The sequence below is a fragment of the Canis lupus genome, chromosome 7 (genome assembly GCF_048164855.1).
Source record: "Canis lupus baileyi chromosome 7, mCanLup2.hap1, whole genome shotgun sequence".
Taxonomy (NCBI): domain Eukaryota; kingdom Metazoa; phylum Chordata; class Mammalia; order Carnivora; family Canidae; genus Canis; species Canis lupus.
The window spans coordinates 71,887,755-71,903,085 of record NC_132844.1 but is presented as its reverse complement, the minus strand read 5'-3'; the positions used below and the strand labels follow the sequence as shown (position 1 = coordinate 71,903,085).

General features: G+C 53.1%; 1 protein-coding gene across 8 annotated transcripts; it reads left to right on the top strand.

The window, feature by feature from the left end:
• Positions 1-7: 7 nt before the first annotated feature.
• On the top strand, positions 8-12,458 carry VARS2 (valyl-tRNA synthetase 2, mitochondrial). 8 transcript variants are annotated; one of them, XM_072833807.1, is made up of 30 exons: positions 8-125; positions 374-583; positions 675-756; positions 877-977; positions 1,269-1,390; positions 1,506-1,572; positions 1,669-1,766; positions 2,474-2,555; positions 2,692-2,811; positions 3,222-3,333; positions 4,153-4,241; positions 4,749-4,839; positions 5,057-5,184; positions 5,309-5,412; positions 5,655-5,736; positions 6,004-6,128; positions 6,217-6,292; positions 6,577-6,682; positions 6,889-6,959; positions 7,111-7,236; positions 7,457-7,561; positions 7,714-7,782; positions 7,866-7,986; positions 8,108-8,235; positions 8,356-8,508; positions 10,419-10,625; positions 11,253-11,364; positions 11,523-11,698; positions 11,885-12,013; positions 12,108-12,458. In XM_072833807.1, exons 2-30 carry the CDS (start codon positions 383-385, stop codon positions 12,201-12,203), a joined length of 3,279 nt encoding a protein of 1,092 aa, XP_072689908.1. In that variant the 5' UTR covers positions 8-125; positions 374-382; the 3' UTR covers positions 12,204-12,458. The 8 variants fall into 8 exon arrangements, with proteins under 8 accessions (XP_072689908.1, XP_072689912.1, XP_072689913.1 ...); XM_072833811.1 differs by having other exon boundaries at positions 26-125; positions 6,052-6,128; positions 7,908-7,986; XM_072833805.1 differs by lacking the exon at positions 8-125 and having other exon boundaries at positions 211-583.
• Positions 12,459-15,331: the final 2,873 nt, after the last annotated feature.

Here is a 15,331-nt window from a genome sequence, read left to right as displayed (position 1 = left end):
CCGGACGGGGCCCCGCCCCTGCTCCGCGCCGCTCGCGGGCCCAGTCGGCGGCCGGATTCGCTGCTTCCCCAGCGCCTGCGGCTCGGCGGCCGCGGGGCGCCCTGGGATAGCGGCGGGCGGGCGCGGTGAGCGCGCGGGTCGGCCTGCGGGGCGGGTGGGGGGGTGGGGGTGGGGCCGAGGGGGCGGGGGGGGGCACCCTGAGGTCCGCCCGAGTCCCTACCCCGGCCGACCGAGCCGGACCCCGCGCCCTCGGGCCCTCACGGGGAGGCGCTGTGTGGGAGCGAGGGGCCCGGGCGTGAGGACTAGGCGTGCCGCGCCCGCCCACCCACGGGTCGCAATGCTGCGGGTCTGGAGCGCCTCTCCGCCTTTGCAGACACTCCTGATGCCTCGTTCGCCCTTGGCCTCGCTTCCATCACGGTGCTGGGGGCTCGGGCCCTCTCAGGCCCTCCGCAGGCCCCACCCTCTCTCTACCCAGTCAGAGCCGTGCCGGTCCTCCCTCTCCCGGAGGAACCATGAAGCCAAACAGAAGCGCCAGCGGGAGAAGCAGATGGCGCTGGAGGCTGGGATCACCCCGAAGGGCAAGGTCAGGGGGTCACGCAGCTTGTCCTTGGTTCTCTGCCCGGGGTACGCTGGACCTGGCATCCCACACCCTCGCTTCTGCTGTTCCTCTCCAGGCACCTGCAGGATCCAGTAAGGCCTGGACTCCTAAGGAGGTAGTGTTGTATGAAGTCCCCACGGAACCGGGTGAAAAGAAAGGTACGTAGGGTACTTGAAGGCCTCTGCACCCACATTTTTGTTGCGGGCTTGGGCTGCTGAAGTGCCGCCTGGGAACGAAGTTCAGGACTTAGTGGAGCTCTCCTTCCGCCACTGCTGCAGATGTGTACCGCCTCCTGCCTCCTGCATACAGTCCTCGCTACGTTGAGGCGGCCTGGTACTCCTGGTGGGTGCGAGAGGGCTTCTTCAAACCGGAGTATCAGGTTAGTACCTGGGAGGGAGGGGTGCTGAGCGGTTCCCACGACAGAATGGCCACTGAGCTTGCTGGTCACAGCTGAGCCTCACAGTCGAGCTTCCAGCCAGCCTGCCCAAGGAAACTGGCAGGGCTTGTCCTCTGCCCTTCCTGTCCAAAAGGTTTTCTCCTTTCCTGTTTGCAGAACTGTTCCTCCTTCTCTCTCCCCCCCCAGTTTTTTCTGTCTTAGAGACACCATAGGGTGCTATTCCCCCAGGTAACATCCCATTATCTTTTGCTCACTGACTTTTCCACTTTCTAGACCAGGCTGCCCCAGGCCACAGGGGAGACGTTTTCCATGTGTATCCCACCTCCCAATGTCACTGGCTCCCTACATATCGGTCATGCACTGACAGTAGCCATACAGGATGCCCTGGTGCGCTGGTGAGAGGGGAATGGGGCTACTTGCATCCTTGGAGGGGAAGGAGGAAGTGTGGTAGTATGGAAGGAGTGTAAACGTGTAAGCTCAGGGGTTCACGTAATGGTATTTGTTTTGTAGGCACCGGATGCGTGGGGATCAGGTGCTATGGATCCCTGGCTCAGATCATGCAGGAATTGCTACACAAGTATGCATTTTGCCATTTTTCCCGTTTCTTGGGTAGAGGAGAGTACCCCCAAAGTGACCTGATTCTCTGTCCCTTTGCCTCTTGATCTTACCCTAGGCTGTGGTGGAGAAGCAACTGTGGAAGGAGCGAGGAATGAGGAGACATGAACTGAGCCGGGAAAAATTCCTTAGGGAGGTGTGGAAGTGGAAGGACGAGTGAGTAATGACCAGTGGAAGTGGAGGGGCCGAGATTGCCCCAGCTGTTCTCCCTAACTTGATGGGCTCTCCCTCAGAGAGGGGAGCTCTGGATTCCTTTAGCATTCAGCAGGGTCTCCGTGTGTGTGTATTACACGTACTTTAAAATGCACATGTTTGTGTGTGTGGGCATTTTGTGTATTTTTTTCTCTGCTTATTTCATGATACCTTGCCTAGATTTCACTAAGTCTTCTACTTATCTGTTCCTACCTTCCATTTGCTTGAAATTACCCTCATTCTTACAGGTCTGTTATCACATGCCATTTTCTCTGTAAAGCTTCTTTGGGGTTTTCCCAGATGAGCTGCCCCCTCTGTAATTGTAGAATTACATTTTGTAATTGTAGAATTACTGTCTATCTACCTTCCTTCTCTCCTTCCTGCTTCCTTCCTTCCAAGAAAACTCCACACCTAACGTGGGGCTTGAACTCACAACCTCAAGATCCAGAGTCGCGTGCTCCACCAACTGAACCATTCAGGCGCCCCAGAACTTTATACTTCTTTTAATGCCATGGAAGGCCCATGCTGAGTTTGTATGTCTGTCTCCATTGGCTTCGAGAAGCTAGATCAATGCCATATTCCAATTTCCAGCGTTATTGGGAGTATCACTGGGCCTGGCACGTAGTTGGTGCTCAGGACACGTTTGCTGATAACAGTCTCTCTGGGCACAGGAAAGGTGGAGAGATCAGTGAGCAGCTCCAAGCTCTGGGGGCCTCCCTGGACTGGGACCGAGAGTGCTTCACTATGGATGCTGTGAGTGCTCCATGCTTGGTACCTGAGGGTGTTGAGGCAGTGTCAAGAGTTGCGTGTAGGCAGGTGGGATGTAGTGTATGTTGGGGGTGGCAGGATGGGAATGCCTGGGTCCCTGGACACTGAAGTCATTCCCTAGGGCTTCTCAGTGGCCGTGACCGAAGCTTTTGTGCGACTCTACGAGGCAGGATTGTTGTACCGGAGCCAGCAGCTTGTCAACTGGTCCTGCACTTTAAGATCAGCCATCTCGGATATTGAGGTGAGGCAGAGGAGGAGAAAGCTCAGACTCTGGAACCAGACTGCCAGGATTCACTGAGTCTGGCCACCTACCAGCTAGCTGTGTGACTTCTGGCAGGCCTCTGGAAGCCCCTGGAAGCCTCAGTTTCCCCAGTCTGTAGATCAGGGATGATGGAAATGCCTGTGTCAAGGGGGCATTGTGAGAATTTAATGGGAATTCATGGAAGGTGTTCAGCACAATACCTGTGCATGGTGTAAGTGCTTGGTGAATATTTCTGTAACTGTGACTGACTTAAGGGAGGGGAAGGTGAGTCCTCAATCCTCTGAATGTCTATAGATGCCTGTAGGGAGCCCAGGGCGGTGGGTGAGTGGAGGTGGGAAGCCTGCAGAAAGGCTACTCTCAGCAGCACCCTGCTGCTTTGATTCCTCCAGGTGGAGAGCCGGCCCCTGCCTGGCCACACGGAGCTTCAACTGCCTGGCTGCCCCACTCCTGTGTCTTTTGGCCTCCTTGTGTCTGTGGCCTTCCCTGTGGATGGAGAGCCTGGTGAGGATAGTCCTTGGGAAAGTTGCCTGTTTCTCTCTGCTTTTTTTTATTTATTTTTTCTTTCTTTAAGATTTTAATTATTTATTCATGAGAGACACACGCACACAACGAGAGAGGCAGAGAGAGAAGCAGGCTCCATGCAGGGAAGGCGGCACTAAACTGCTGAGCCACCTGGGCTGCCCTTTCCCTCTGCTTTCTTGAGCCTGTGTTGGGTTGATGGGAGGGAACCCACCAGCCTGTTTCCCACATGACCTGGTGGGAGGCACATAAGGAGCCTTGGTAGTGTTTGTGTTCTTATGGGCACTTATTCTGGGTGTTCTGGGCCGTGAAAGAAAAGTACACATGGTGGCTGCCCTCCAGGAGCTTTACATAATTCTACAGGAGGCTGGTACCGCTGAAAGAGATAAAAGATCAGTTCCAAAGTGTGTTTGAACAGTAAGTGTCTGGAAGAGTTCAGAGAAAGTGAAGAAAGATTAGCTGGAAAAGACAGAGGAAGTTTCTCAAGGAGGGCCTGGTGCTGACCCCTAAGAATGCATAGCATTTATGATTAGGGCACCGAGAAACCTCTGTATTATCTGGGCGCCAAGTAAATGTTCTGGTTGCTTTTATTAATGCTCCGTCTCCCCCATGCAAGTTATCGAGAAATTCCTTAGCACCAGACAGCTTTCCAGGCTTCTGGTCATCAGCTCACAGGGAAATTCTAGTCTCCTAATTTTCTCTAGTTGCTTCTGGGAGCCTGCTCAACCTTGGCTGCTTCCAGCCCTGGGAGTGGGAGACCAGGGTGATGACTGGTGTCAAGTGCTTAAATTTTGTCTTTAGATGCAGAGGTCGTGGTAGGAACTACAAGGCCAGAGACGTTGCCTGGAGACGTTGCTGTGGCTGTTCATCCCGACGACTCCCGATACACAGTAATGCACAGCGTGCTGTCTGCCACCTGCCTTTCCTACCGCATAACTTATTCTTCCCTTCTTTTCTGTTGGTAGTGCCTTCTTTTCTTCAATTTTCTTTTCCTAAGACTTCTCTCATCTCAGCTCTCCGGTGTCTCTTTCTTTTCATGATGCCTTTTCTTTTCTCTAGCTCAGAGGTTGACAAATTATGCGGCCTGCAAGCCGGGTCCATTCCATTGCCTATTTTTGTATGATCCACACTTGCACCTTTAGATATTACCTGCAGCTGGGTGTCAATACCCAACTTTGCTGCAGTGGCAGAGCAGAGTAAGTGTGCAGAGACTGAATTTGCCTCTTGGCCTGCAAAGGCTAAAATACACTCTGGCCCCATAAGAAAAAGTTCACAGACCACTGCTCTGGCTTTTTACTTTTTGGTTTCACCTTCTGATTCCCAGGGTTCTCAGACTCGGCCCAGACCTTTGTACCCCACATGCATGCCTGTCCTTGACCTTGCTCCTTTCCTTTAAGCACCTGCATGGGCGACAGCTTCGTCACCCCTTGACTGGGCAGCTTCTCCCCCTCATCACAGACTCCACTGTTCAGCCACATGTGGGCACAGGTGGGTGGAAGCCATGGGAAGGAGAGCAGGCCGGGGATCCTAGAGGAGTGAGGAAGGAAGGAGGGGAGGGAAAGCCTCTTTTAGGGCAGCTTCCGTGGGTAGTGGGACGAAAAGGAGGCAGAGACTGAGAAGAGGGAGGAGGGACGGGGATGTGGGCGATGACGGAACCTCTGGAAAAGGCCAGGAGCCAGTGCTCACTGTGGTTCTGCTCCCCCAGGGGCAGTGAAGGTGACTCCAGCGCATAGCCCTGCTGATGCTGAGCTGGGGGCCCGACACGGCTTGAGCCCTCTGAGTGTCATCGCGGAGGATGGCACCATGACCTCTCTCTGTGGGGACTGGCTACAGGTGATACTGGCCTCACTGTCACCCTGTCCTTGGGGGGCACTCTGCCTTTCCTCACCTCTTCCCCTCTCTTGCGTTCTTGTTTTTTAGTGACCTCTAACTGTGACTGTTGCCATTCTCTCCCTAGGGTCTTCACCGATTTGTGGCCCGGGAAAAAATTATATCTGCGCTGCGGGAGCGGGGCCTGTTCCGGGGCCTCCAGAACCACCCCATGGTGCTTCCTATTTGCAGGTAACCTCATTTTAACCCTTTTACTTAGGGGTTCCCGAGGAAGGGAGTGGAAGGGAGTGGAAGAAGCTTAAGAGTACAATAGGGTGGGCTCTGTACCCCTTGCAAGGGAACAGAGGCTCTGTGTCAGTTTTACTGGCTGCTGTAGCCTCAGTTCTGAGGGCCTGGCATGTAGCAGGGTCCCGTGTCCCCTGGGGGGAAAGCACAGAAGCTGAGGAGCAGCAGATTCCTCCTTTTTCTTTCAGCCGTTCTGGGGACGTGATAGAATATCTACTGAAGAGCCAGTGGTTTGTCCGCTGCCGGGAGATGGGGGACCGAGCTGCCCAGGTGAGGCTGAAGTGCAGGGAAGGCCGGAGCCTCAGGTACTGGGAAGGCCCTGAAAATTGGAATGAAGACATAGGGAGGCTGAGGCCCTCCTGCCCCACAGACTTCTGGCCCTGGCATTTGAGAGGAGAGCTGTGGGGGTGGAGGCAAGATGGCCCAGAAAGGGCTGGCTCATCTCCCGCTTGACCTCAGAATCTTCTTGGGAGCCTTGGGAGGTCCTTTCTGAGTCACAGCACTGCCTCAGAGGCTACTTGTTCCATCTCGGGACAGATGCAAGTGAGGTGCAGGAAGGGAAGCTCTAACGGCCTTTCTGTTCAGGCCGTGGAGTCAGGGGCTCTGGAGCTCAGTCCATCCTTCCACCAGAAGAACTGGCAGCACTGGTTTTCCCACATCGGGTAAGGGCGAGGGGAGCTCTGGAGGTGGGGCAGGGTGATACACTGCTTATTCTGAGAAGTCACTGATGCCCTCTCGTTCTCTGGGCAGGGACTGGTGTGTCTCCCGGCAGCTGTGGTGGGGCCATCGGATTCCCGCCTACCTGGTTGTAGAGGAGCACATGAAGGTCGGTAGGACGAAGAGGATGGGAGGGTTGGGCATAGCAGAAAGAGAAGTAGCCACAGCTCAGGAGTCAGAGAGGGCTTCCAGTGTCAGTCCCAGCTCCCTGCCTGTCCTGGGCAGGGACCCCACTGTGGGATCGGCGCTTCCGAGCTGGCACTTCTTCATCTCACCGCCAGAGGGGGCTGGCAATTCCCAGGCCACAAGGGAGACTGTGCAAACTCCGTGACGTTTCACACCTGGTGGCTGCTGTTCTTCCTTATTCTTCTTGATCCCTTACTTTCTCTGTAGGGTGATGGAGAAGACTGTTGGGTGGTTGGGCGGACAGAGACCGAGGCCAGAAAAATAGCTGCAGAACTGACTGGGAGATCAGAGGCAGAGCTGACCCTGCAGAGGGGTGAGTGTCAGGGTTGTGGAGGGCAAAGGAGGGCAGTTGGGCCTCAGGGGGAGCAGACTCTGGGGTGGAGGAGGTGAGGTCAGGGAGGTTGGGAATGGGGTTAGGGCCTGACCGTGGTCTTTCTGCCTGGAGTTGGGCTGGAAAGGTGCACAGCAGTACGCTCGACGTTCCAGTTAACTGTCTCCATTCCCCACTCTGTTTCCCAGATCCTGATGTCCTGGACACATGGTTCTCTTCGGCTCTTTTCCCCTTTGCTGCCTTGGGCTGGCCCCAAGAGGTGAGGCGGGTTGAGAGGAAGAGGGTGAAGATGGGGATGATGAAGGAGATGAAGGAGGCAGTAGCGCCCCCCTACCCCCACCCCTGCAGTGAGCCTCAAGAGCTGCAGGTATAGGGCTTAGGCTTCTCACTGCTTCTCTTTTTCCTCCTAGACCCCAGACCTTGCTCGTTTCTACCCCCTGTCACTTTTGGAAACAGGCAGTGATCTCCTGTTGTTCTGGGTGGGCCGCATGGTCATGTTGGGGACACAGCTCACAGGGCAGCTCCCCTTCACCAAGGTAATGGCCCTTAGGTGCCTAGCCCATCTTTGACTCCCCAGTTTTCCCTAAATCTTGGTCTCTGTTCGAACCCCTAATGTGCTATTGTCTGTGGTCCCAATTCCTTTTTCCTGATTCATTTCCTGTCCTAACCCCTGACACATGGAGGCCAGAGAGCCCCTGGGCACCTCCTAGGATAGGCTCCCCTAACCCCTCTACCAACTCCCTCTGTGCCCCCCAGGTGCTTCTTCATTCCATGGTTCGGGACGGGCAGGGCCGGAAGATGAGCAAGTCCCTGGGGAATGTATTGGACCCACGAGACATCATCAGTGGGGTGGAACTGCAGGTCAGGATGAAGAGTCTGGCGAAGGATGGGGTTTGTGGGGCAGAAGAAGGGAGCCTGAGCAGAGGAGCCGGCTGGGAGGGAGAGTGAGCGGGTAGGACCCTTGAAGGGGCAGGGTCTTTGACCGAGGCCACTGAAGTGCTTACCCATCCCAGGTGCTGCAGGAAAAGCTGAAGGACGGGAACTTGGACTCCACAGAGCTGGCGATTGCGGCTGCGGCACAGGTGAGTCCCCAGCATCTGCCTCTCTCAGCCTCAAGCTGGCGGCTGCTGGGTTTCCTTTGCAGCCCAGGCTTCTGTCCCTGCAGCTGTGTAGGCATCTGCCACCCCTCTTATCCCTCTGGTTGCAGAGGAAGGACTTCCCTCATGGGATCCCTGAGTGTGGGACAGATGCCCTGCGATTTGCCCTGTGCTCCCACAGGGCCTTGGGTAAGCCTGGGCAAGGGAGGGGCTGGCATTGTAGGCACCCCTGTAGAGGGGTGGGGCAGGGTCAAGGGCTCCCTGTGCTCCTGCCACCGATGTGCACACTCCTCCTCCCACTCCCTACCAGGGGGCGATGTACACTTGTCCGTCTCTGAGGTCTTGAGTTCCCGGCATTTCTGCAACAAAATCTGGAATGCCCTGCGTTTTATCCTCAATGCCTTAGGAGAGGGATTTGTACCGCAGCCTGCAGAGGAGGTAAGAGAATAAGAAAAGAGGCTTGGGAGGCAGAATCATTAGTTCTCTGAGGGTTGAAGATGACATTTGGAGGAGGAGGAGGAGGAGTGATCCTGTCCTGAAGCCGTCTTCCCCCCGCAGCTATCCCCCTCATCCCCCACGGACGCCTGGATCCTGAGCCGTCTGGCCCACACTGCCCAGGAGTGTGAGCGAGCCTTCCTTGCTCGGGAGCTGCCACTCATCACCCATGCCCTCCACCACTTCTGGCTCCACAGCCTCTGTGATGTCTACTTGGTGAGTTAGACTGGAATATGGCATTCCACTCCTGCATGCCTGCCTCCTCTTCCCCTTGAGATTGGATTTTCTGGCAGAGAGTTCAGTCTCTTTTTGTTTTAAATGTTAAATAGCATTACAGAATCATTATTTTTTTTAAAGATTTTTTATTTATTTATTTGAGAGAGACATGTGCAAGGGGAGGGGCAGAGGGAGAGGGGGCAGCATGCTCCTGAGCAGGGATCCCATGTGAGGCTCCATCCCAGGACCCTGGGATCATGACCTGAGTTACCCAGGAGCCGCTCTTTTTTTTTTTTTTTTAAGACACATTTATTCAGCGTCATGATCAGACTATTACATTTAGCAATCAACAGCATGGGTGCGAAAAAAGAAAACTACATTAAAACTCTTTACACTTTAGAACAGAAACTAAGATAATGTGTTATGCAATTAGTCACAAATACGATCCTCAAGTTTTTTGCCCATACCCACAAGTATGTCTAAAACGTGTCTTCTTTGTAGCAACCAGGCCCTGCCACTGCTGTGCTCGGCTGAGTTCACAAATGTGCTGTAAACTGTAGCTCCCTGTCACTTCTCTGGCTCTCCTCCCTTGCTAAGCTTTGTTTCCTGGCAGTAATTAAAACCTTCTACCACTGCCATAGCTGTTGCTGCTGGAACAGGCATAGATAGCCACCTTGGTTTCGTGGTTTGGCAAAGTATTGGCCTCCACCACCATAAGGGCCAGAGCTTCTGCCTCCAAAATTTCCTCCTTTCATGGGTCCAAAATTTGAGGATTGATTGTTGTAATTGCCAAAATCATTATAGCTTCTGCCACCTCCGAAGTTGCTTCTGTCATTACCAAATCCGTTATAGCCATTCCCACTGCCACCGTATCCACCACCACCTCGACTGCCACCGAAGCCACTGAAGTTCCCTCCACGACCAAAGTTGTCATTCCTACCAAAACCACCTTCACGGCCACCACTGAAGTTTCCAGAACCACTTCGGCCTCTTTGGCTGGATGAAGCACTAGCCATCTCTTGCTTCGATAGGGCTTTCCTTCACAGTTGTGGCCATTCACAATATGGTGTTTTTGAGTGACAGTCTTGTGTACAGAGTCATGATTATCCAATGTCACAAAAGCAAAACCTCTGTTGTTGCCACTGCCTCGGTCAGTCATGATCTCAATCACTTCAATTTTCCCATACTGTTTAAAATAATCTTAGATGATGTTCTTCAGTGTCTTCTCTACTGCCACCAATAGAAATCTTTTTCACAGTTACGTGGGCACCAGGTCTTTGAGAATCTCTTGAGACAGCCCTCTTTGGTTCCACAACTCTTCCATCCACCTTGTGTGGCCTTGCATTCATGGCTGCATCCACCTCCTCCAGGGTGGCATATGTGACAAACCGAAAGCCTCTGGAGCACTGGTGTTTGGATCTCTCATTACCACACAGTCCGTAATCGTTCCCCATTGCTCAGAATGGCTCCTCAGACTCTCATCGGTTGTTTCAAAGCTCAAACCTCTGATGAAGAGCTTCTGCAGCTGCTCAGGCTCTTTGGGAGACTCTGACTTAGACATGATGGTGGTGGGAGGGGAGACTAACGATGCTTACTCAGCGGCGTCCGGGGGCGGAAAGGACTCTGTCTCTTTTTAATAGGCAAAAAATTCAGTGCTTTTTTTTCTTTCTAAAGTATACAAACCAGTTTTATTCCCTCTTCCCACCTCTGAGACTCCCTGCCATAGATTTCCATTTTTCATTTGCTCCAGAGTGTGTTCTGGGACCGCCAGTGGTTTCCAGGCTTCTGTGTGCTCCCGCCCTTGTTTACCCACAGCATTTTCCACTGGCAGGGCAGTGAATGTGTGGACAAAGGACATGGAGGGGGCCTGGGCCTGGGCCTGTCCCCTGACCCTATGGCTTCCTCCCTAGGAAGCTGTGAAGCCAGTGCTTTCGCACTCGCCCCATCCCCAAGGCCCGCCTCAGGTCCTGTTCTCCTGCGCTGATGTGGGTCTCCGCCTCCTCGCCCCACTGATGCCCTTCCTGGCTGAAGAGCTCTGGCAGAGGCTGCCACCCAGGCCTGGCAGCAACTCTGCCCCTAGCATCTCTGTTGCTCCCTACCCCACCACCCATAGCTTGGTGAGTGACATATCCCTGACGTCTGTGAATGGGACCGTTGGTGAACAGCTGGGGCGCCGGCTTCTCAAAGGGTGTGGTGCCCTGGGGTCATCAACAGTCTTGGTGTGGACTTTAATATAGAGTCTTCAGGGAGGTGAGTAGTTCTTGCAGGGATGTGTTGGGGGCAGCGTACAAGAGCAGAACTACATTGCTATGTGGCTGTGCCTCAGTTTGCCATCTTTAACCAGGGGTAGTAATAGTTCATGTCACAGTTATGATAAGGATAGGATGGCCCCCAAATATCTGCAATTTTAAGCTTTAATAATTTCAGAAGAATAAATGCTGACCAACTCACCCCCAAAATTATTTTAAAGTTGACCTGTTTAAATTTTCTTATGCTTGTTCGGTTTTGTGAGTAACACAGTTGAAATTCTAATTTCCTTTTGGTTGTTTGACATCTTTGATCAGAGCAGTTAACAGACATCAACCACAGATATCTGTTAAGATCTTAGATGTGCCCCAGGTTGTGCTTGAGGTGGTGAATTGTGTGTAGTGGAGACTGGGGTAGGCAGGTGTGGGCTGGAGCCAGGAGGGTTGATAGTGAGTTTCCCCGGATCCTGCTTGTCAGCTCTGGGTCTTTGTCTCTAGGAGCACTGGCGCCAGCCTGCGCTGGAACAACACTTCTCTCAGGTCCAGGAGGCTGTGCAGGTACTGAGGGCCCTCCGAGCCACGTACCAGCTCACCAAGGCCCGGCCCCGAGGTGAGATGGGCCCTAGGTTCCTGAGGCCCTGTGGCAAGAAGGGGTTGGCAGAGGCACGGTGCGAGCCTGGGGGGCAGAGCCCAGAGTTAGGAGGGGCAGGATGGGAAGAGAAGCAAGGTCTCATGCTTTGACCCTGACAGTGGCCCTTTCCTCCTCAGTACTGCTGCAGAGCTCAGAGCCTGGAGAGCTGAGCCTCTTCAAGCCCTTCCTGGAGCCCTTGGCCACACTGGGCCACTGTGGGGCCGTGGGCCTGTTACCCCCAGGTGTAGCGGCACCCTCCGGCTGGGCTCAGGCCCCCCTCAGTGACACCATTCAGGTGTACATGGAGCTACAGGTGCTGAGAGGAGATTGGAAGGGGAAGGGAGACATCGAACGGATGTCAGGAGGAGGGCAAGGGGCGGGTTCTGTAAAAGTGAGAAAGACTCCTGAAAATGGGGTGAGGGAGGTACTGGACGGGCTGTGGGTGAAGCAGAGATGCAGGTGGCACAGAGAAGGCTGAGCCCTCACTGTTCTTCCACAGGGCCTGGTGGACCCCCAGGCCCATCTGGCTCTGCTAGCTGCCCGAAGACGCAAGTTGCAGAAGCAGCTGGATGGCCTCATGGCCTGGACCCCATCAGGGGGAGAGGAAGAGACTAAGAGGCAGCAGAGGGTAAGGCTGGGGGAAGCCTGACTCCCTGAGGGAACGTGGGCTGGAGAGGGTGGGCCTTATATCAGAATCTTCACCTGCTTCTCTTCCCGTCTAGCTTTCTTCCCTCCAGCTGGAGTTGTCAAAGCTGGACAAGGCAGCCTCTCACCTCCGGCAGCTGACGGATGCATGTCCCAGCCCCAAGGAGCTCTGAGCACCAGTTCATTAACCCTGGGGGTTTTCTTCTCCCTCAGACCTGCCTTTGGGACAAACCGATCTGGCAGCGTCAGAGCATGATGGGTCCTCTGAGACCATGCGGCTCACCTCCCTCATTTTGTAAAATGAGGAAACAGACTGGCTTGGTCAGCATCACTGGGTGTCTTTAAGATGTTCACATTCCTGCCCAGCCTTCCTCCTAGGCAGTGCCACCTGGAAGTTTAGGAATGAGATAAACTTTTAAAATCTCAAACATTATGGCCTGTGGTCCTTTTATCCATCTTTCCCTTTGTGGTGACTTTCTTGCCTCTCAATTCTTTTTTTTTTTTTTTTAAAGATTTTGTTTATTTATTCATGAGAGACAGAGAGGCAGAGTCACAGGCAGAGGGAGGAGCAGGCTCCCCACGGGAGCCCGATGTGGAACTCAATCCTGGGACCCCAGGGTCACGCCCTGAGCTGAAGGCAGACACCTAACCGCTGGTCCTGCTTCTCAATTCTTCCCTGAGACTTTGGTCTTAGCCTTGGGCTCTGGGCTGCAGTGGGAGTGTAGGAGCTGGCGGTGCCTGCCTCATTGGAAGAAAGAGCTTCCAGTAGGGTCTGGCCGCAGTGACTCGGGTTCTACCTACTTCGAATTATTGACGGTGCCTTGGCTTCTGCAGGCCCTTCCTCCTCACCAAATGGAAGCTCCTCTGTTCCTTGGTCTTATCTTGGGGGGATGCTGGAGAAGAGCAGGTACTTCTCTAGCCCCGAGGAGCGACAAGGTACGCTGGGGCTTGAGTGCCACTCCCGTTCTGTGTCCCTGACACTAGAGAGCCAGGGACATGTTGCCCAGCCTCCGACGCATGCACATCCCCACTGATGCTTTGTCTTCCCCATGGAGTTCAGGGGCCTGCCTCTTACATGCCCAAGTTATATTCAGTCCAGCAGCTCTGAGTAGCTACTATTTATGGTGGACCTGTTAGAGTCTGGGTCTTCCATGATGCCACTGAGCACCTCAGGAAGCGACTTTTTGCTTCATTTTGGAAATGAAGAAATGTGCTCCGAGAATAAAAGCAACTTGTCTGAAGTATCAAGTGGGATTCAACCCATTAAACAGGTGCAGGTTCATTTGGGGTGCTGTAAGCAAGCTTCGAATATAATGGCGACTTAGGCAAGGAGGGCATTTCTGCTGGGCAGAGGCAGGGCTCTCCAGTAGTGGAGGCCCACACCCTGCTGAATCTTCTTTCTTGCCATTCTGATACATTCCTTCCAACTGTGTCTAAGAACTGTCGCAGCCTACCACCCCCTCATTCCACCCAGAGGGAAGAAGGAGAGAAGGAGGTGGGCAACAGTTTCTTTTCTGTCTCCCCAACCCCCTATTCAATAAGTACTTCTTGAGTACTTAACTACTCTGCGCTGGGCCCTATTCTGGGCCCTTTTAGATTCATTAATAAATGAAACAAAGATCTTGCCTCTTGTGGTACTTTCATTCAGAAAGAACACATATAAATAAACTGTGTAGCAGGTCTGAGAGTCATTAATGATATGGGGGTGGAGGATAGAACAAGGTAATATAAGTGGGGCTGGGGGCAGATTGTAGTATTAAATAGGGGGTCAGGGTAAAAATTGTAAAAGAGATTTAAGCAAGGACTTGCAGGAGATGCAGGAATTAGCCAAGTGGATGCTTGGGAGAAGAGTGTTCCAGGGAGAGGGAAGAGCCAGAGTAAAACTAAGACAGGAGCATCCCATGAGTACTCGGTAGCAAGGAGGCCAGTGTTGGGAAGAATGGGAGGTAAATTCCTATGTGGGGTAGGGGGTTGGGAAGGCTCAAGGCCAATCATCTAGAGCTGTGCTGTGGAAAATGGTTGCCATTCGACTAATTAAAATGAAATTCAACTAAACATTCAGCTACTCAGTCACACTAGTCATGTTTCAAGTGTTCAATAGCCACATGTGACTAGTGGCTACCCCATTGGTCAGGTTCTAAAACATTTCCATCATCATGGACAATTTATTGGAAAGCCCTGGTCTAGGACCCTGTAGGCTGCTTGAAGGACTTTTGTTTTCTCCCCTCTGAAATGAAAGCACCTTTCCTTTCAAAGATGTCATCAGGAAGTTGCATGCTTCCTTTCAACTTCTATCTCATTGCTAGTTGCAAGGGAGGCTGGGAAATGTTAATGACTGTGTGCTCAGCTAGTTGTAAGTGAGCCATGTGCTCAGCTAGAATTTACTTGACTACCCAAAAGAACTGTCTCGAGTCTTGGGAGAGAGTTTTTTGAGAAAAGAATCAGGAAATCAGCCTGGTGATCCCAGGCCCTGAGACCTAGGAATCAGATTGAGCAGCAGTTAGCTGTTTGTTCCTCCAGTCTTCTGGAAATCCAGACATCCAGTCTCCCAACTTGGTTAGGGCATACACACCTGGCCCACAGGTGCCACCTGCCCACTGGTGCGAGCTAGGAGCAAGCCATGAAACACTGGGGCCCTTTGCAACTCCCAGTTACTTCTCTTCTGGGCCGCTGGTCCCAGGACAATTGTAAAGGAAACCAGAGGAATTTTGTTTTGCAAGTGTTTCTTTTCACTCCCCCATTTCTTATTCTCCCCTCATCTTCAGGGATGCTCTATATGGAGCTATTGCCTTCGCCTCCCTCAGATGGAGTCAGCCTCTAATTTCGCATGATGGTGATGGTATGTAGGTGGGAAATATTAGGCAGGGATGAGGACTGTGGAGAATAGGAAATGATCATGTTAATACCCCCAAATGGTCAAGTTTGGGCTGCATGCTTGCATTTTGAGAAAGGTGGTAAGGAGTCAAGGTAATCTTAGGTGAAGAGTCAGATGAGTGCCTACCTCAAGAAAATCAGGAGAGGGAGGACCCTGGACTCGTGAGGGGACTAGGACTTATACGTTGGGCCCAGGGTTCTACCTTAACAATCCCTACTGCCCGTGCCCACTTGTCTGGCATGTGCCCTTGGTAGCTTATCCATGTAATCCTCACAAGAGTCCACAAGCAGCAGGTACTATCAATCATCCCCATTTTGCAGGTGAAAAGATGGAGGCTCCAAGAAGAAATTCACCTGGGGCTCAAGTGTGGGCCTGTAGGACTGAATGTCCTCATAGCCAGTACAAGCTCTGCTCCCCCCTTTTCCT

What these genes read in the sequence shown, in the direction of transcription:
- VARS2 (XM_072833805.1), top strand. Translation starts at nt 338, where the DNA reads ATGCTGCGGGTCTGGAGCGCCTCTCCGCCTTTGCAGACACTCCTGATG. An exon ending in CAGGATGCCCTGGTGCGCTG is followed by an intron (nt 1,391 to 1,505) that starts GTGAGAGGGGAA and finishes TTTGTTTTGTAG; the next exon opens with GCACCGGATGCGTGGGGATC. An exon ending in GGCAGCTCCCCTTCACCAAG is followed by an intron (nt 7,237 to 7,456) that starts GTAATGGCCCTT and finishes TGTGCCCCCCAG; the next exon opens with GTGCTTCTTCATTCCATGGT.